This window comes from Podarcis gaigeae (assembly GCF_964106915.1).
Source record: "Podarcis gaigeae genome assembly, chromosome: 4".
NCBI lineage: Eukaryota > Metazoa > Chordata > Lepidosauria > Squamata > Lacertidae > Podarcis > Podarcis gaigeae.
Genome location: NC_139677.1, coordinates 104797247 through 104818926, shown reverse-complemented (window position 1 = coordinate 104818926; position 21680 = coordinate 104797247). Strand labels below are relative to the sequence as shown.

The window sequence follows — 21680 nt, the reverse complement described above, 5'->3', positions numbered from 1 at the left end:
GGGGCAGACCCGATTTTTCATCCGAAAGGGCTGGTTAGGTGAATCCAGGCCACTATTTGTTCTCATTTGTCCACTGCTTAGAAAACAATTTTAGCATTCAGTGATTAATTGAAATAAGCCTATTTTTGTCTCCTGGCTCTGAGAGACAAGCAGGGAGGGTGGCTTCTGGCAGAAGGAGAGGAAGCCACCGGTGGCTCCTCCTTCTCCTGACTCACCTCTGCCTCTCGACCTCCCTCCTCCCACTCGCCTCCTTCCTCTTCTGCCTCTGATTCTGCACTGCATTCTGCCACAGAGTCTCCCAGCTCACTAAGCCCTGTTTCCCCTTCAGCTTCTGACACCTCCTCTTCCCAGGCTTCTCCCTCTGACTGCTCATCCTTCCTCCACCTCCACTCCTTCGGCTCTGAGCCATCTTCCCTTCCTGGTTGCCCGGCTGCTTCCTCCCACCATTCCTCTGTGCCCAACCAGTCCATGACATTGCTCCATCCTTCGGCCTCTGGCCCCACAAGGCAGCTTCCCCTGACCTGATCTGGTTCCACAGCCGCTGCTTCCCTTCTGCCCCCATGAAAAGGCAGATCAGGAGGTCTTGCTGGCATCCTTCTGTCACCTGCAAGAGAAAAAAGGTAAGCAGGACGCCAGAAGTGCCTGCTTCTCTCACAGGTGAAACAGGGCATCTCTAACTACAGATGGGCCTTTGAGAAGGACTTACCTACTGAGAGTATTTGGACGTTTGTGCCCATTTCATATGTTTGTTTGTGCAGAAATACATCTCCCCTCCTCTGGACCCTTGTTCCCAACTGTCTCCCCCCAAAACAAGATGAAAAAACCCTCAGATGAGTTGGAAAACCAACAGAATGAGACCAAACGGAGAAAAACCACCTTCCTCCTTACCCAGTGGTCTCTCTCTGGCGTCCGACGGAGGCCTCTCTGCCTCACAGGAATCCAGGTCCATTTCTGCAAAGAGATCCTTTCCCTGAAAAAGAAACAAGGATTCAAAACAGAGAATGGGGAGAAATACTAGAAAGAGAATGACAAAGACTTGAAGGGTGTGAAATCTCATTCCATGGATGCCTTCTCAGAGAAAGGATGGGCCATCAGCAGACCATTATGGGATGTTCTCTGTCCTGTTGGGAGCCCCTTGGGAGTATCCAGAGGGAAGTCTCTCTCACCTGCTTTCTCTCCTCTGCCTGACTCAGGAGGAAACCTTCGGCCAGGGCCACCGCCTGGGAACTGGTCTCCGCTCCACAGTCCCTCACCCAGCTCTCCATCTCCGGTGGAAGGACAGCCAGGAACTGCTCCAAGATCACCAGGTCCAGCATCTCAGCTTTCGTGTGCCTTTCTGGCTTCAGCCACTGGTGGCAAAGGTGGTAGAGTCGGCTGCAAACCTCTCGGGGTCCTTTGGCCTCCTGGCAGCAGAACTGCCTCAACTGCTGGCTCTGCACCTCTGAGCGGAGGGTGTCCTCCTCACCATGGATCTTCTGCACAGAGTTTTCCCAGAATCCCCCACTGCTCTCAGTTTGGCTTGCATGGCCTCTTCCTGTTCCAGGGCCAGCTGAGTCTTGCTCATCCATCTGTGCTCTCAGGAAGCCTCTGAGAGATCAGAAGGAACCCTTTGGTCTTCTGCCAAGTTCTGTCCGTCTAAATGAAAGGCTGCAGCAAATCCTACAAAGCAAATACATTGTTCTGTTACAGAATTTGTAGGACGGGGGGGAAATGGTTCCCTGAGCAAGCATGGATGAGTCTTGCTAGGAACCAGGGCTGGACTTCACCGCATCCCAGACCATGAGCTATCATTTTGAAAAGAAAGAGGAGGAGGAAGAGAAGAAATAAGTCTCTAGCCTTCTAGCAATGCAAAATGTGGAGGCAACTGAAGGGATTTCTGTCAGATTAATCAACCTGGTTTCTGCTGCCTTCCAGTCAATGCATGAAGTCAGAACCGAATGACAAGGGAGTCATTTGTATCTTGTGATAAATGGATGCTTTTCTCTAGTGGGGGTCCTGACCTGGGGGTCCTCTGGAGTTGCTCCCCAATCCCACCCCCACTCCCCTGCTTCTGTCTCCTTTTCTTGCACTTGGACTCTCAGCCATTCTCAAGGTAGACTCCTGGGGTGGGGTCCCCTTTTCTTTGCTCTGAGGGCCAGGTATGGGCAGGGCCAAAGACATCTCCTTTGAATTTAGGTATGTAATTTATTATTAGTAGTAGTAGTATTATTCTGTTAGATAGCTTAACAGACACACACACACACACAGCCACTGATGCCCAGGTCCCTGGAGGCTCGGTGAGTAGCAGCGACCATTCCCGGCTGCTTTGCTAGCAAAATCCCTTTGGGACAGAGAGGATGTGGTCCTGGGATGCCCTGCTCTGGGTGCGAGGGGATTGCAGTGGCCTCCGTGGGGAGCTGCCCTGGGAGACACTGGGAAACTGGTCCCCAATGCAGCAGCCAGACTATGGGCTGGGATCCCTCTCCTTATTCCTGGCCTTTCTCTCCCACCTTAACTTCCTCCTTCCCTGTGGGGTGTGTTTTTTTTCTGGGGGGCTAGTCCACCTCCTCGTCCAGCTTTGGAAAACCATTTGCACCTGTTTCCTCGGTTGTGCAATGACGCTGAGCGACGTCACTCAAAGTTAAAGTCCCAGGGACTCCTTTGTTTAAAGAAGGGAGATTTCGTGGGAGTCAGGGATCCTCTGATTTGCAGGAAGGGGAGCGTTGCAGACCTGCCCCCCCCCTGGCTGGCCCCTCTCCTCCCTGACTTGGGGTCCCCCCCCCTGCAGGAGCAGATCAGGCCCCCCAGGCACCCTCCCCTGCTGCAGCCCTGGGACCCCCCCCCCCGTCTCCCCACTGCACCCTCTGGGGGGAGAGAGAGGAGACTCACCAGATCCCAGGAGGGGAGAGCGAGGCAGCCCTTGCAGGAGAGACCCCAAAGCAAGGAAAGGACTGGGGGGGGGGGGCTTGGCTCTGGAGGACCTGCCCTCCCTTGCTTCCTGTCCTCTCTAGGAAGGCAGCTCAGTTCCCTTTAACCCTTGCCAAGCCGAGTCCTCCCTCGCTCAGCGCTCTCTCAGATTCTTATTATTTCTTATGCATTTTGGGGGGCAGCTGCCCCCCCCGGCTCCGCCACTGGCCAGATATCCTTTTGGGGGTGAGGCTCTTGGCTGGACTCTGAGCATCTCCCTCCCTTGGCCGGAAAGTGGAGGAAGAACTTGCAGGGAAAAGGGCTTTGCAGGAGGCAAGGAAGCTCCTCCTGGAATTCAGGAGTGGAGAGAGAGGAGGGGATCCCAGGGTCATCTAGTCCAACCCCCAGCAGTGCAGGAATCTCCCTAAAGCATGGATGGAGCGGAACTAGATATTGATCATCTCTTTGGCCTGGGGAGCCGCATTCTGGTTGAAGGAGGCCAGGATTGGCCCCCAAGGCCTGGGATGTCCCTCCTCCCCTGCAGTAGGACTTGGAATCCAGGAGAAAACTCTTGGAATAGCGTTGCCAGGTGCTCAGAGATGGACTCACCTGTCCCCATGTCCTTCTCTTTGCAGATGTGCTGCGGTTGCGCATCCCTCTCCCAGGGGTGAGTATTGGAGAGTACCAGAGCAGGGACTCAGACCTGCCCTCCTTGCCCCCCACTCTGCACTCTCGGAGGTGGAGAAGCCCTCCCTTCGTGAGGAACTGACAGCCTGACTTTTGCCTTTCAGCTGCTGGAGGAAGATCAGCTGTACCTGCTGGAGGTGATTCAGAACTGCCAGGCAGATCAGCTCAGGGGGCTCTGAACCCTGAAGTGCTCCAAGCAGGAGACGGCCAAAGCCATCCTGGTGAGTGATGGGTGGTGTGGGGCACCCCCATGGGGAAGTGGGGGATGGAGGGGCTTTGGGGGAGGGGTTGTCCGTCTGCCGGAGAAGAGGACCCTACTGTCTTAGATTCACGTATCCTGTTTGAAAGGGGAATCATCTTAGGGACTTCCTGTGGACATCTGGGTCGGGAATGCTGTTCCTGGAATGGACAAACACACAAGACGTAACCAGCTGTGCATTCACATAAACAATACTCTTCTATATATTCTTATCACAATATCAAATGTTTACCTTGCACATAAACAACACATAAATATAAACAACACATAAATAATATAGACGGAAGTCCCAAATCAGTTCATTCATAAAAACCAAATGTCTGCTAGTTTCTGTTCCACATATGTTCATAAAGTCCAAATTGGAGCCTACTACAAGTTCCACAGCGTAGACAAGGATTCATAGCTGTCAACTTTCAGATTTGAAAATAAGGGATCAGCAGCCTCACCTGTCCCGGAGACAGTCTACAGGATATCTAACAATCCGGGATGGCAGCAGGAAACGGCGCTCGAATAAGGGAATTTCCCGCAAAGAAAGGGAAGGTTGTCAGCTATGCAAGGATTTCTGGAATAATGCCTTGTTTCGCTCTCATGGGCTTCATCAGTAGTACATAGTCTAAGTAATAGAAATGAATATAATGTCGCAATTCATCATATTTTAACAAATGTACATCATATTTTAACAAATGTACAACAAAATACAAACCTGTGTATGGATAAAGTTTGTTTTTCATTTGTTGTTTTTAAGGGGCCACTTTAAGAAGAAAACCTTACAGCTGCAGATTGCTGTCACCTGTTACTAAAATCAATGCTGCACCTGTCTATATCATCTTACATTGTAAGAGTTGTTGTTCACTGCAGAAACCACTATAAGTTCTATTATCTTGATACTTCATATATGGTATGTACTTTTAAAGCACAATTGTTTATATGATTTTAATTTGTTAAATGATCTAGTGATCGATCCACCACTCTGGTCACTGCTCCCTGAGAAAAGCTCAAGAACTCTGGGCAAAGACAATGGGTAGATCACTGGCTGGATTTTTATTACTGGGAGTAGATCTCTGTCTCCTGGAAGTTCTGGCATTGTGGCCATTTCAAGGTACTAGCTCAACTTTAATTGCCACTCATCTTTTGTTGATATTAACTCATTTTCCAGTATTTAGCTATTAACATCCTACCCGTTGTGGTCGTGTAAAGAAACACTCTTTTATTTTCATTTGGGATGCTTATCGTTAGAATGTTAAATAGGAAAGCTTTGGTTTTCTTTAAAATAAATAGCATTTATTTTATTTTCCCTTTGGGGACATGTTCACATGTGGAATAAGGTTCCCTCGTTTTGTCTGCATCTCCAATGCTTACTGCTGATATTTATTTATTTTGACCAATTTGCTTGTTTGTTTTTAAATAATTTTTATTGAATGATTTTATGTTACAAAAAACATTACAACCATACTGCCACAAAATATAATTGAGAAATAAAAATTACATACATCAATATTTTGTTTGTTTATTTGTTATTTACTGTCTTATTTCATCCCAAACATTCCATACAATAATAATATTATAATAATTTATTATTTATACCCCGCCCATCTGGCTGAGTTTCCCCAGCCACTCTGGGCGGCTTCCAATCAGTATTAAAAACAATACAGCATTACATATTAAAAACTTCCCTGAACAGGGCTGCCTTAAGATGTCTTCTGAACGTCAGGTAATTCTTTATCTCTTTGACATCTGATGGGAGGGCGTTCCACAGGGCGGGCGCCACTACCGAGAAGGCCCTCTGTCTGGTTCCCTGTAGCCTCACTTCTCGCAATGAGGGAACCGCCAGAAGGCCCTCGGCGCTGGATCTCAGTGTCCGGGCTGAACGATGGGGGTGGAGACGCTCCTTCAGGTATACAGGACCAAGGCCGTTTAGGGCTTTAAAGGTCAGCACCAACACTTTGAATCGTGCTCGGAAACGTACTGGGAGCCAGTGCAGATCTCTCAGAACCGGTGTTATGTGGTCCCGGCGGCCACTCCCAGTCACCAGTCTAGCTGCCGCATTCTGGATTAATTGCAGTTTCCGGGTCACCTTCAAAGGTAGCCCCACGTAGAGCGCGTTGCAGTAGTCCAAGCGTGAGATAACTAGAGCATGCACCACTCTGGCGAGACAGTCCGCGGGGAGGTAGGGTCTTAGCCTGCGTACCAGGTGAAGCTGGTAGACAGCTGCCCTGGACACAGAGTTAATCTGCGCCTCCATGGACAGCTGTGAGTCCAAAATGACTCCCAGGCTGCGCACCTGGTCCTTCAGGGGCACAGTTACCCCATTCAGGACCAGGGAATCCTCCACACCTGCCCGCCTCCTGTCCCCCAAAAACAGTACTTCTGTCTTGTCAGGATTCAACCTCAATCTGTTAGCCGCCATCCAACCTCCAACCGCCTCCAGGCACTCACACAGGACCTTCACCGCCTTCACTGGTTCTGATTTAAAGGAGAGGTAGAGCTGGGTGTCATCTGCATACTGATGAACACCCAGTCCAAACCCCCTGATGATCTCTCCCAGCGGCTTCATATAGATATTAAAAAGCATGGGGGAGAGGACAGAACCATGAGGCACCCCACAAGTGAGAGCCCAGGGGTCTGAACACTCACTCCCCATCACAACTTCTGGACACGGCCCAGGAGGAAGGAGCGGAACCACTGTATGACAGTGCCCCCAGCTCCCAGCCCCTCTAGACGGTCCAGAAGGATGTTATGGTCGATGGTGTCAAAGGCCGCTGAGAGATCCAGCAGAACTAGGAAACAGCTCTCACCTTTGTCCCTAGCCCGCCGGAGATCATCAACCAGCGCGACCAAGGCAGTTTCAATCCCATGGTGAGGCCTGAATCCCGATTGGAAGGGATCCAAATGGTCCGTTTCCTCCAGGCGTGTTTGGAGTTGTTCAGCAACCACCCGCTCGATCACCTTGCCCAAGAATGGCAGATTTGAGACTGGGCGATAGTTGGCCAAATTGGCCGGGTCTAAAGATGTTTTTTTAAGAAGCGGTTTAATGACCGCCTCTTTCAGCGGGTCTGGGAAGACTCCCTCACAGAGGGAAGCATTCACCACCCCGCAGAGCCCATCGCCCAGCCCTTCCCGGCTCGCTTTTATCAGCCAGGATGGGCAAGGATCAAGGAGACAGGTGGTCGGTTTCACTCGTCCAAGCAGCCTGTCCACATCCTCGGAGGTAACAGATTGGAATTGATCCCATGTAACAGGACCAGACAGAACTCTAGCACTCTCCCTCCCTGGCCCTGCTCCCACGGTGGAGTCTACCTCCTTCTGAATCTGAGCGATTTTATCTGCAAAAAACTTTGCAAAAGCATTGCAGGAGATCTTGGGGTCCCTACCAGGCCCCGGTGGTACAGGTGGTTCTGATAGATTGCGAACCACCTGAAAAAGTCTCCTGCTGCTGTTTTCTGCAGATGCAATGGAGGCGGTGAAGAAGGCCCTCTTCACCGTCGCCATTGCCACTTGGTAGGCTCGACGTTGAGCTCTAACCCGTGTCCGGTCTGATTCAGAATGAGTTTTCCGCCACTGGCGCTCTAGCCGTCTCAACGATTGTTTCATCACCCTCAGCTCCGGGGAAAACCACGGGGCTGTCCGGGCTCCATGCAATCGGAGAGGGCGCTTCGGAGCCAAACAGTCAATAGCCCTGGTTAACTCCGCATTCCAGCGGGCCACCAGGGAATCAGCTGAAAGGCCATCAACTTGGGATAAAGCATCCCCTACCACTCTCTGGAAGCCAATTGGATCCATTAAGTGGCGGGGGCGGACCATCCGAATCGGTCCCACCTCCCTGCGGAGGGGAAGGGTTGCGGAGAAGTCCAGTTGCACCAGGAAGTGATCTGACCATGGCACTTCTTTTGTTTCGCTTTTAGTTAATGTCAGATCACCAGCATCCGTAGAGGTAAACACCAAGTCTAAGGCATGTCCGTGGCTATGAGTTGGGCCAGACTTATTCAGGGACAGCCCCATGGAGGCCATGCTTTCCACGAAGTCCCGAGCGGCCCCTTGTAAGGTCGTGTCGGCATGGATGTTAAAATCCCCCAGGACAACCAAGCTAGGTGTCTCCAGGAGCATATCCGCCACGACCTGAAGCAGCTCGGGCAGGGAATCCTTGGTGCAGCGGGGAGGTCGGTACACCAAAAGGAATCCTGTACTGCCCCTATTGCCCAACTTCCAGAACATGCACTCAGAAAACTGGGTCTTCCCAATAGGACGCCTGGTGCAGACTAATGACTTCCTAAAAATCACTGCAACCCCCCCTCCCCGCCCACATGACCTGGGTTGCTGTGCGTAAGAGAAACCTGGTGGGCAAGCAGCGGCAAGGACAGGCCCATCTGCTTCATCCAACCAGGTCTCTGTCACACATGCCAGATCAAATCCTCCATCCATGATCAAATCATGGATGGCAGTGGTCTTATGAATCATTGACCTGGCATTGCACAGCAATACTTTCAGGTCATGTGGGTATCCCTTGCTGATTCTAGTATCCATCCGGTCAGGACCAGACCCGGAGGCAGGAATAGTCCTCAGACAACGACTAAACCTGCCTCCTCTGTAATGACATGGTCTGGTCTTAGCGTAACTACTCCTCCTACCCGTGATCACTGAGATCGGTTGTCCCAGTGCATTCCCCCCTGTGGAACATGCCCCAGCCATTTTGTGGGCTGGGGCCCACTTCCCGGCAGCCCTGACCCCTCCCCCCTAAGAACAAAATAACAACTTATACAAACAAACAAAACCAATAAAACAATACAAAAAGAAAATGTAAAAATTTACAAGAACATCAAAATAAAAAAATAATTCCCCAAACCCAACCAAACATCCATCCCACCCCCACCCCCCGCATACAAAAAATCCAAAAGAATTTTTTAAAAAACATTTTAAAAACACTCTGTGCCCCTCCTGCAGTAACACTGTCCTAGTGAGGCCTGTCAGGCCCCGCCCCAGGCCAGATGGTAAGTGGCAGAAAGGAGCAGGGCCCTCAAGCACTCACTCAGGGGAGTCCTCCTGGGCAGCAGGCAGCAGCCCCGCAGAAACACAAAAAATACAATAAAATAAAGTGATAATAATGAAGATAAATATTTTCCCCCTTATCTTACAAAATCTTTTCTTCAGTTTTGACTTCCTATCAAGTCCCTTCGCATATATTTTATCTTACAATTGAATGTACACAAAACAATAAACCTTTCTATATAAATTTTCCAAAAGATTCTGAAAACATGATAAATCCTTAATAGTTGTGCACCTTCTTTTAGTTCCTTTATCACTCGAATGCGAGCATGGAGTCAAAACTATTATTGTATTTTTGAACATATCTTCTATAACCATCCCAGTTTTCCGCGATTTTTTGCTTTGAGTTTCCTCTGAGTTTACTAGTCAATTGAGCCGTCTCCACAAATTCCTGTAATTTGATTTGACAATCTGTTATTTTTGGAGCCTCCTGATCTTTCCATCCCTTGGCAACGAGTATTCGATGTCCATTTTCTCATATATATATAATATAATATAATATAATATAATATAATATAATATAATATAATATAATATAATATAATATAATATAATATAATATAATATAATATAATATAATATGTTCCTCAATGTACCAAGCAAACACATATATCAATATATAAACCACATGTCCAAAACCCAGAAGAAAAGTCCTAAAGCCGTTTTGACTCTTTCACTCACCTCAAATATTTCTCTACAAGGTCAAAGGCAATTTAGAAACCTCTCCATTGTCTCTGTCCTCACAAATCCTGCCTTAAGGGCACATTTAAGGTGTGAATAGGGTGAGCCTGTGACCTGGCTCAGGAATGAAGTATTATCATTACAAAAGAATGGCCAGCCTCCCCAGGTCATCCAGTCAAGTGACCATTAACAGGTAACCTGGCAGACTAGGTAAAAACAACACACTTCCACTGCGACCAGGGAAAAGCTTTTCCCGGCATCTAGCAGAGTTTGCGAACAGCGATGTGGCCTGTGTGAAGAAAGCTCAGGCATGCAGAAAAGACTCCGTACGCAGCTTCTTTCTAATCTAAGAAGCTTTATTGTACAGCGGCAAGATAAATCAGCAGTCCGGGAGAAAGAGCTGACATGCTGTCTCTCCCCTTCAAAGCAAAACAGAAAGTAAAGTATTTCACATTACAAAGTGTACAAACCCCGTATGTGAACACACCCCCAGCGACAGGATGTAACTTCCCAAGCTATTAACCCTATAAGCTCTGGGTCTCCTCACCACCCAACCCCCGCTCATCCTGTACCACTGGGGTGAATGTAAGCACTACCACTTACCCCAACCCAACCCTTCACAGAACTCCCCCTGTTTTTGGAAGCTCAAAGGTTTAGTGAACCCATCTGCCAGAATCTTCTGGCTCGGACAGTACTTCAGCTTCACTAAGCCTGTCTGAACACTCTGACATGCATTTTGGAAACGTATGTCCAAATGTTTGGTTCTGGACATAAACTGTCCAGACTCTGCTAACTTCAAACAGGGTTGATTGTCTTCCCAAATGGTGATGGGCAAGCAACACTCTCCACAGATCTCTTGGACCAAACATTTTAGAACTCTAGTTCCCTACAAAGCTCTGACAACGCACTGAATTCAGCTTCTGGGTTTTTTTACAAATGTCAATTTGAACATTTTCCCCCCAATTCATTATATATCATTTCCCACAATTTTTAAACTTCTCTACATTTCCACCACATATGATAAAAAGTCTCTTCTTTTTCTTTACATTTCCAACATATGTTTGACTTGGTTTTATATATTTTTGCTTTCTGTACTGGTGTAATATACCATCTATACATTTTCCAACTACAGTGGTACCTCGGGTTAAGTACTTAATTCATTTCGGAGGTCTGTTCTTAACCTGAAACTGTTCTTAACCTGAAGCACCACTTTAGCTAATGGGGCCTCCTGCTGCCGCCGCGCCGCCGGAACATAATTTCTGTTCTCATCCTGAAGCAAAGTTCTTAACCTGAGGTACTATTTCTGGGTTAGTGGAGTCTGTACCCTGAAGCGTATGCAACCTGAAGCGTATGTAAACTGAGGTACCACTGTAGTTTACTTTCAAAAGATAACAGTCTGTAAATTTCAAATTTACTTTCCACAATTTTTCCCAGTCCTCAAATTGTACGTTATGTCCTATATCTTGTGCTCATTTGATCATGACCGATTCGACCTCCTCATCTTTTGTTCCCCATTCTAGCAAAATACTATACACTTTCTTCAGCACCTGCACATCTTCTATAATTTCCTGTTGAAATCTAGAAAATGTATAACTAAACCCTTTCTTATTATCTTCCTTGTACAACTCATGTAATTGTCTGTAGTGTAACCAACTCTGCAAATGATCTCTTATTTCCTCATATTCTTTTAATTACCATTTCCGTTCAGCAAATCTATGTATGTAGGCCACGCCCCCTTTTTCTCTCTCTCCTGTATGAATTCTGATGGGAAAACAAAGAGGAGCGTTCACTGAAGCTCTTTCCACATTCTACACACTAATAGGGTTTCTCCCCTGTATGAATTCTCTGATGCTTAGTGAGATGGGCACTCTGACTGAAGCTCTTTCCACATTCCACACACTGATAGGGTTTCTCCCCTGTATGAATTCTTTGATGGAAAGTGAAAGAGGACCTCTGACTGAAGTTCTTTCCATATTCCACACGTTGATATGCTTTATCCCCTGTATGAATTCTCTGATGGGAAGTGAGAGAGGAGCTCTTCCTGAAGTTCTTTCCACATTCCACACACTGATAGGGTTTCTCCCCTGTATGAATTCTTTGATGGGAAGTGAGAGAGGACCTCTGATTGAAGCTCTTTCCACATTCAAAGCACTGATAGGGTTTCTCCCCTGTATGAATTCTCTGATGCGTAGTGAGATGGCCACTCTGACTGAAGCTCTTTCCACATTCCACACACTGATAGGGTTTCTCCCCCATATGAATTCGTTGATGGGAAGTGAGAGAGGAGCTAACAATGAAGCTCTTTCCACATTCCACACACTGATAGGGTTTCTCCCCTGTATGAATTCTTTGATGGGAAGTGAGTCTGTGGCTGTGAGTGAAGCTCTTTCCACATTCCACACACTGATAGGGTTTCTCCCCTGTATGAATTCTTTGATGGGAAGTGAGACTGGCGCTCTGACAGAAGCTCTTTCCACATTCCACACACTGATAGGGTTTCTCCCCTGTATGAATTCTTTGATGGGAAGTGAGAGTGGAGATATCAGTGAAGCTCTTTCCACATTCCATGCACTGATAGGGTTTCTCCCCTGTATGAATTCTTTGATGGGAAGTGAGAGAGGAGCTCTTCCTGAATCCCTTTCCACATTCTACACACTGATAGGGTTTCTCCCCTGTATGAATTCTTTGATGGGAAGTGAAATTGGACCTCTGACTGAAGCTCTTTCCACATTCTACACACTGATAGGGTTTCTCCCCTGTATGAATTCTTTGATGGTAAGTGAAATTGGACCTCTGACTGAAGCTCTTCCCACATTCCACACACTGATAGGGTTTCTCCCCTGTATGAATTCTCTGATGCGTAGTGAGATGGCCACTCTGACTGAAGCTCTTTCCACATTCCACACACTGATAGGGTTTCTCCCCTGTATGAATTCTTTGATGGGAAGTGAGTCTGTGGCTGTGAGTGAAGCTCTTTCCACATTCCACACACTGATAGGGTTTCTCCGCTGTATGAATTCTTTGATGCGTGGTGAGATAGGAGCTATCAGTGAAGCTCTTTCCGCATTCCACACACTGATAGGGTTTCTCACCTATATGAATTCTTTGATGGAAAGTGAGATCGGAGCTCTTCCTGAATCTCTTTCCACATTCTACACACTGATAGGGTTTCTCCCCTGTATGAATTATTTGATGGGAAGTGAGATTGGACCTCTGACTGAAGCTCTTTCCACATTCCACACACTGATAGGGTTTCTCCCCTGTATGAATTCTTTGATGGGAAGTGAGAGAGGAGCTATGATTGAAGCTCTTTCCACATCCCATACACTGATAGAGTTTCTTTCCAATGAGATTTTGTTGATGGGAAGTGGAATTGGAGCTCGGACTGCAGCTTTCTCCACACTCCAATTTTGTGTGTGGCTTCTCCTCTCTGGGGATTTTTTCGTGGTCACCTTTGTTCTCGATTTCCAATTCATCACAATCTGCATTGGGGACAAAAAGGGATTAGAGCCTCAGGAGCAAATGGAGAAGAACTGAAGGGAATTGCATGTGTGTTCATTACCTGTGTTGTTTGTTTAATATGAGATTCGGATGAGTTGTTTAATGTTGCTTTGTTTATATAAAGCAGTGGTCAAAATTGTGAAAGACCTTTGGAAAAAAGTATATTTCAGAGTTTTGATGGCTTATAACACCACTTCATTTGGAGTAATGTCATAAAATTATATATCAATGGAAAGATAATTCGATCAAAAATGCAATCAGGAATGCAATCTGTCAGGGAACTGCCATCAGAAAGGCAGGAGGTGGAGGGGCTGTCAGAAGTCAGGAGAGACTCAGCAGCGGAGGAAGGCACCAGCAGGGGGAGAGTGGGAGATCAGAGAGAGAGAGAGAGAGAGACGAAGGAATGGCTCAGGGAGTCTTCCAGCGATAACAGCGGAGAAGTCTCAGATCCTCCCATAGGTACACCCACTCCTCGCCGGAAACTGTCGCGCTGAGAATCCAGACGACGCGTTTCCGTCAAGGAGCTTTTATGCTGGAGTAGATTCCGTAAACGCCCACTGTCGGATTCTGCCAGCGACTGAGGGAGCCATGCTTAAGGGCTCCGCTAAAAACAGAGCCTTGCTAAGTTGAGCAAACTCTGAGGGACTAAGCTTTACGCACAAGCAGCTCATCATCCCATCACACAATCCAACAAAGTTTGTTCAATTACCCGTATTCTATCAAACGTTATAGCCAAATAACCAGAAAAAGGAAGCACAACTTGCTTTGGTTGACTTTTGTCAGTGTGTTATGTGATTGCTATCAAGTTGGTTGGTTTTTTGCGTTCTTTCATTTAGTGAGGGTGTAAGACATAATAAAATTATAGAAATGGCACAAGGAGTTGAGTGGTCCCCAGAAAGTGATGTAAGATTGTACTATTAAGTGAGCAAGGCTACAGTTATGAAGAAATTAGAAGAGAGATTGGGGAAAACTTAACCAAAGTTGGCCTTTCTATATTTTTGAAGAGGTATAAGGAGACTCAGTCACTACAAAAGTGACGATGGACGAGTGGAGAGACTGTGCCTACATGAGAGAAGAAAATCATCTGGGTGTATACAGGATGACATGGCGCAATGTAATGGGAAGTTGAGTGCAAGGACTGGTCTAAAATAGAATTCTAAGAAAAAGCCATTGTTATCTCTCAAGCAACGGTTGAAAAGATGAAACCCATGTTAACTGGACAGTGGAACAATGGGGCGGTGTTATTTGGAGTGATGAGACCCAAATCTCCTTGCTTGGTAGTGATGGCATGAAATACCCGGGAAGAAGAATCAGATAAGATTTACATCCTACTTGCATTACACTGACCGTGAAACACCCAGACAGTGTGATGATCTGGGGTTGTATCGCAGCAAAAGGTGTGGGCAGAATTTGCGTTGTTAATGGGAATATAAATGTGGGGAAATGCATAAACGAAATATGTGAGCCCAAACTGAAGGTGATCTTTTCCCAGATACCAAAGCATTTATATTTTCAACAGGATTCAACAGGATTCAGCTCTATGTCGTGTTGCTGCTGTTGGAGCCGACTAAAGAAACTTGTTAGTCAGAAGCAACCCAGCAATAAAGCCCAATTAACAGAGGCAATAATTCAGTCTTGGTTTCCCATTATTACAGCTGCAGAACTAAAAACTTGGTTCACTTCAAGGGAAGGTGTTGTAAGGCCGTAATTAAAGCTAAAGGTTACCAAAGGTTTCACGTTTTTTCTTTATGACTGCTGTTCTAATAAATACTCCTTCATAAAAGTCATCACATTACATTCTTCATTAAATTATCTTTCCATTGCTATATAATTTTATGGGATTCTCCACACAAAAGTGGTGTTATGAGCCATCAAACCTCAGAAATACACTTTTCACAAAAGGTTTCCACAATTTCGGCCACTAGGAGAAGTTGTTCATTTTAAAGTTAATGTTCTTCTATATGGAATCAGATTATTATTATTTATGTTTCATGTTTATATGTGTGTTGGAAGCCGCCCAGAGTGGCTGGGGCAACCCAGCCAGATGGGCAGGGCATAAATATAAATTATTATTATTACTACAGTGGTACCTTGATTTAAGAATAGTCCTGTTCTGGAAAGTTTGTAAACCGAGGTACCACTGTATCATCATCATCATCATCATCATCATCACCACTGCTACTTCTACCTGAAATTCAATAAGTCTAGTTCTTCTCTGGGATGAATTTTGTTCGGCCCAGTCATGGCATCCCCTCCATCTCCATTGTCAGTCATCTCTTTGGTCAACCCAAGACTGACAGGAGCAAAAACAAAAACAAAAACAGAAAACCTGAAACTATTTATCTTTCCTAACAATTCTGAAGCTGACATTTAAGATGGCCTGGGCAGTTGAGACCAGCCCAATCGTGGTAGAAAAAGGAATAATCTGAGGAAGATTGTTCAAAGAAAAAACTGTAAGTTACTGTTTATTGTGGGGGTGTTAGGTTCTTAGGTGTTGTAGGGGGCGCTGTTGAGCTCTGTGAAAATATATGAGGTTGGTCACATAGAGGTATTTTTTGAATTTCCAGGCAGATATGACGATCGCACAGGGAGCCTTACCAAGAGAGGCCACGATCCCACGATTCTCCTCCATGACGTCCTTATGCAGAGCCCTCTGGTCAGGATCCAGCAACGCCCACTCCTCGTCCGTGAAACGAACAGCAACATCTTCAAAGCACACTGGACCCTAAAAGAAAAAGGGAAATGTCCGCCTCTGAGACAGCAGAAATATGATCTACTCCACAATGCTCTGTTGTTTCCTTCCTGTAAATTGCCGTGTTGTTTCAATACGATTGCTTTGCTGCACATTTTATTTATGGATGCTTATTTTATTCTAAGTTTAAATTATGGGTATTCGTTTTTGTGCAAATAGGTTGTACTCCACCTTGTGTTATTCAAGTCATTCTGCCTAGGCAAGCATTCCAGTTTCCCCAATGGAAGGATCCACTTTCTCCTCCTGGGCTTTTCTGGGGAGTTCCCTCCCAATGCCCTAGAGCCAAATTCAAGGGATTCATGGACGAATGGGGAGGGGGAGGAATGGGAGGCAGGCCCCATTTTGCAGCCGATGGGGCTGGTTAGGTGAATCCAGGCCACTATTTGCATTCAGTTATCAATCTAGAAATAAAATAAGCCTGTTTTGGATGGGCATCTGTCTTGGATGATCTAGCAGAGATTCCTGCAATGCAGGGGGTCTCCTGGCTCTGAGAGACAAGCAGGGAGGGTGGCTTCTGGCAAAAGGAGAGGGAGCCACCGGTGGCTGCTCCTTCTCCTAACTCACCTCTGCCTCTCGACCTTCCTCTCCCACTCGCCTCCTTCCTCTTCTGCCTCTGATTCTGCACTGCATTCTGCCACAGAGTCTCCCAGCTCACTAAGCCCTGTTTCCCCTTCAGCTTCTGACCCCTCCTCTTCCCAGGCTTCTCCCTCTGACCTCTCATCCTTCCTCCACCTCCACTCCTTGGGCTCTGAGCCATCTTCCCTTCCTGGTTCCCCAGCTGCTTCCTCCCACCATTCCTCTGTGCCCAACCAGTCCATGACATTGCTCCATCCCTCAGCCTCTGTCCCCACAAGGCAGCTTCCCCTGACCTGATCTGGTTCCACAGCCGCTGCTTCCCTTCTGCCCCCATGAAAAGGCAGATCAGGAGGTCTTGCTGGCATCCTTCTGTCACCTGCAAGAGAAAAAAGGTAAGCAGGATGCCAGGAGTGCCTGCTTCTCTCACAGGTGAAACAGGGCATCTCTAACTACAGATGGGCCTTTGAGAAAGCCTCCCCCACTGAGTGCATTTGGAGGTTTGTGCCCATTTCATATGTTTGTTGTGCAGAAATACGTCTCCTTTCCTCTGGGCCCTGGATCCCAAAAGCCCCCCCCCCCCAAAAAGATGAAAAGAACCCACAGATGAGTTGGAAAACCAACAGAATGAGACCAAACGGAGAAAACCCACCTTCCTCCTTACCCAGTGGCCTCTCTCTGGTGTTCAACGGAGGCCTCTCTGCCTCACAGGAATCCAGGTCCATTTCTGCAAAGAGATCCTTTCCCTGAGAAAGAAACAAGGATTCAAAACAGAGAATGGGGAGAAATACTAGAAAGAGAATGACAAAGACTTGAAGGGTGTGAGATCTCATTCCATGGATGCTTTCCCAGAAAACGGATGGGCCATCAGCAGACCATTATGGGATGTTTTCTGTCCTGTTTGGAGCCCCTTGGGAGTATCCAGAGGAAAGTCTCTCTCACCTGCTTCCTCTCCTCTGCCTGACTCAGGAGGAAACCTTCGGCCAGGGCCACCGCCTGGGAACTGGTCTCCGCTCCACAGTCCCTCACCCAGCTCTCCATCTCCAGTGGAAGGACAGCCAGGAACTGCTCCAAGATCACCAGATCCAGCATCTCAGCTTTTGTGTGCTTTTCTGGCTTCAGCCACTGACGGTCAAGGTGGTAGAGTCGGCTGCAAACCTCTCGGGGTCCTTTGGCCTCCTGGCAGCAGAACTGCCTCACCTGCTGGCTCTGCACCTCTGAGCGGAGGGTGTCCTCCTCACCCAGGATATTCTGCACAGAGTTTTCCCAGAACCCCCCACTGCTCCCAGTTTGGCTGGCATGGCCTCTTCCTGCTCCAGGGCCAGCTGAGTCTCGCACATCCATCTGTGTTCTCAGGAAGCCTCTGAGAGATCGGAAGGGACCTTTTTTTTTTTTTAAAAGAAATATTTATTAGAGTTTTACAGAGACATAAATACAAAAATACACAAAAGAAAGAACAAAAATAAAAAATACAACATACAAAAAACGAAACAAAAAATAAGAGAAAATTTAAAAACAAAACCGTTTTTCATAGTTTAAGCTCCTTTGCTTGATTCTTGGACCTCCTCACACCTCCCCTTTTTGTATTCCCATTTACATAATCAAATCAGCAAATCCTTGCCCTCTTTCATTTATCTTAACTCTATATCTTAACATTATTTTAACTCTATATTTCCATCCATTATCAATTCATTTTTGCATATTCTTATTAACTTTGTTGCTAATACCACTTATTTTCAATCCAACATCATTTTAACATTCATTAACTTTACAATATTTCTGCAGATAGTCTTTAAATTTCTTCCACTCTTCTTCCACCAACTCTTCTCCCAGGTCTCGGATTCTGCCAGTCATTTCCGCCAATTCCATATAGTCCATTACCTTCATCTGCCACTCTTCCAGGGTGGGTAAATCTTGTGTCTTCCAATGTTTTGCAATAAGTATTCTTGCTGCTGTTGTTGCATACATAAAGAAAGTTCTATCCTTCTTTGGCACCAATTGACCAACTATGCCCAGGAGAAAGGCCTCTGGTTTCTTCAGGAAGCTATATTTAAATATCTTTTTCATTTCATTATAGATCATCTCCCAGAAAGCCTTAATCTTTGGGCAAGTCTACCAAAGGTGAAAGAATGTACCTTCATTTTCTTTACATTTCCAAATGATATATTTTTGCAAGCTTGACTGGTGTCATGTACCACCTGTATATCATTTTCATAATATTCTCTCTTAAGGCATTACATGCCATAAATTTCATACAGGTGGTCCACAACTGTTCCCAGTCAGCAAACATAATGTTATGACCAATATCTTTTGCCCATTTAGTCATAGCAGATTTAACTGTTTCATCCTGCGTATTCCATTTTAACAGCAAGTTATACATTCTTGAAAGTATCTTAGTTTTGGGATCTAACAATTGTGTTTCCAATTTTGATTTTTCCACCTGGAAGCCAATTTTTTTGTCCAAATTATAGGCCTCTCTTATTTGATAATAATGAAGCCAATCTCGCACCTTATCTTTTAATTTCTCAAAACTCTGCAATTTCAATTTGTCTCCATCTTGTTCCAATATTTCCCAATATTTCGGCCAGTTGGCCTCCATATTGAGCTTTTTCTGAGCCTTTGCTTCCATTGGTGACAACCACCTTGGGGTTTTATTTTCCAGTAAGTCTTTGTATCTTATCCAGACATTAAGCAATGCTTTCCTGACAATATGGTTTTTAAATGCTTTATGTGCTTTAACCTTGTCATACCACAAATATGCATGCCACCCAAAAACATTATTGAAACCTTCTAAGTCCAAAATGTCTGTGTTCTCAAGAAGGGACCTTTTGGTCTTCTGCCAGGTTCTGTCCGTCTAAATGAGAAGCTGCAGCAAATCCTACAAAGCAAATACATTGTTCTCTTATAGAATTTTTAGGACAGGGGGAAAAATGGTTCCCTGAGCAAGCATGGATGAGTCTTGCTGGGAACCAGGGCTGGACTTCACCGCATCCCAGACCATGAGATATCTTTTTGAAAAGAAAGAGGAGGAGGAAGAGAAGAAATAAGTCTCTAGCCTTCAAGCAATGCAGAATGTGGAGGCAACTGAAGGGATTTCTGTCAGATTAATCAACCTGGTTTCTGCTGCCTCCCAGTCAATGCATGAAGTCAGAACCAAATGACAAGGGAGTCATTTGTATCTTGTGATAAATGGATGCTTTTCTCTAGTGGGGGTCCTGACCTGGGGGTCCTCAGGAGTTGCTCCCCCCACCCTCCCCCCACCTCCACACCCTGCTTCTGTCTCCTTTTCTGCAATCTCTGCCGCTGTCCAGACAGATTCATGGGGTGAGGTCTCTTTTTCTCTCTTCTGAGGGCCAGGAATGTATCTGGCAAACCCCCAGAGGGCCAAGTGGGCGGGGCCAAAGACATCTCCCTTGATTTTTTGTTGTTCTATTAGATAGCTTAACACAAATTGGTTTGCAATGTAACACCCCGATTATGGCCTGGGATCCCTCTCTTTATTCCTGGCCTCTCTTTCCTACTTTTACTTCCTTCATCCCCGTTGTTCTTTTTTTTGGGGGGGGGGGGCTAGTGTTCACCTCCCCCTCCAGCTTTGCAAAACCATTTGCACGTTTCCTCCGTTGTGCAATGAGGCTGAGCGATGTCACACAGAGTCAAAGTCCCAGGGACTCCTTTATTTAAAGAAGGGAGATTTTTTTCTGAACGGGGGGGGGGGGGATAGGCCAATGGGTTTGGGATCCTCTGATCTGCAGGAAGGAGAGCGTGGCAGACCTGGCCCCTCCCTGGCAGGTCCCTCTCCTCCTCCCTGACTTGGGGTCCCCCCCTGCAGGAGCAGATCAGCCCCCCCCAGGCCCCCTCCCCTGCTGCAGCCCTGGGACCCCCCCCCCTCTCCCCACTGCACCCTCTGGGGGGAGAGAGAGGAGACTCACCAGATCCCAGGAGGGGAGAGCGAGGCAGCCCTTGCAGGAGAGACCCCAAAGCAAGGAAAGGACTGGGGAGGGAGCGGGGGCTTGGCTCTGGAGGACCTGCCCCCCCCGCTTCCTGTCCTCTCTAGGAAGGCAGCTCGGTTCCCTTTAACCCTTGCCAAGCCGAGTCCTCCCTCGCTCAGCCCTCTCTCAGATTCTTATTATTTTTTATCGATTTCGGGGGGGGGGCAGCTGCCCAGATGTCTGTTCCATTTTTAATGGAATTAGAGGGAGAGCTGCCCCCCCCCCGGCTACGCCCATGCCCAGATATCCTTTTGGGGGTGAGGCTCTTGGCTGGACTCTGAGCATCTCCCTCCCTTGGCCAGAAACCAGAGGAAGAGCCTGCAGGGAAAAGGGCTTTGCAGGAGGCAAGGAAGCTCCTCCTGGAATTCCGGAGTGGAGAGACAGGAGGGGATCCCAGGGTCATCTAGTCCAACCCGAAGCAAGAGGGGGCTGGGTCTAGTTCCCGAAACAGGCAGCCCTGATGGGCATGGTATAAATAATTTATTATTATTATTATTATTATTATTATTATTATTATTATTATTATTATTACTACTACAATCCCTAGCTATGCAGGAATCTCAGCTAAAGCATCTGTTGTGTATTGAGTCAAAGGATTTTATATTTGTATTATTATTGTCTGTATTTGCATTAGGGTAAAGTGACTGCCTTTTGGTTCCAGAGGGTACAGCTACTATTGGTTCATTTAAGCTGCTGTATTTGGATCCTCTGTCTTATTGGTTGCCTCCAAAAGGCAGGACTGTGATTGCCTGATATTGTTCCCTCCAAAATGTATCCTTTCTAGCTTATTCCCTGTCCCTATAAATGTAGCTCTCCCCTCCTCAAGTCTCAGTCTTGTTGCTTTAATAAAGAAGTGTTACTACAGAACTGTCTCCAGCATATTATGTCAAGAGAGCTGAAATCACAAACCCCATGTCACAACAGCATCCATGGCAGATGGCCGTCTGATCTCTGCTTAGAAACCTCCAAGGAAGGAGAGTCCCCCACCTCCCAAGGGAGACCTTTCTCCTGCCCAACTGCTCTTAGATGTCCCTCAAGGCAGCGGGTACTGAATTTTAGCTCCAAGGATAGAATCATAGAATCATAGAGTTGGAAGAGACCACAAGGGCCATGGAGTCTAACCCCCTGCCAAGCAGGATACACCATCAGAGCACTCCTGACATATGGTTGCCAAGCCTCTGCTTAAAGACCTCCAAAGAAGGAGACTCCACCACACTCCTTGGCAGCAAATTCCACTGTCGAACAGCTCTTACTGTCAGGAAGTTCTTCCTAATGCTTAGGTGGAATCTTCTTTCTTGTAGTTTGGATCCAT

The 21680-nt window shown here is 46.7% G+C and overlaps 2 protein-coding genes across 2 annotated transcripts in view; both read right to left on the bottom strand.

Annotated features, from left to right (window-relative positions):
- The window catches only part of LOC310843318 (uncharacterized protein), a 133641-nt gene that overhangs the window by 80778 nt on the left and 31183 nt on the right, over positions 1 to 21680 (bottom strand). Inside the window, exons 2-4 of the mRNA XM_083736483.1 lie at positions 1167 to 1659; positions 889 to 970; positions 522 to 604 (exon numbers count right to left, since the gene is read on the bottom strand). Coding sequence (XP_083592609.1) covers positions 522 to 604; positions 889 to 970; positions 1167 to 1568 — 567 coding nt within the window. The 5' untranslated portion in view covers positions 1569 to 1659. The remainder of the gene's footprint in view (positions 1 to 521; positions 605 to 888; positions 971 to 1166; positions 1660 to 21680) is intronic.
- On the bottom strand, positions 9892 to 17749 carry LOC310843324 (uncharacterized protein). The gene is made up of 5 exons (XM_083736509.1): positions 17322 to 17749; positions 17044 to 17125; positions 16676 to 16758; positions 15653 to 15779; positions 9892 to 13035 (listed from the first exon to the last, which is right to left on the bottom strand). The coding sequence occupies exons 1-5, from the start codon at positions 17721 to 17723 to the stop codon at positions 11369 to 11371; spliced, it is 2361 nt and encodes a 786-aa protein (XP_083592635.1). The 5' UTR covers positions 17724 to 17749; the 3' UTR covers positions 9892 to 11368.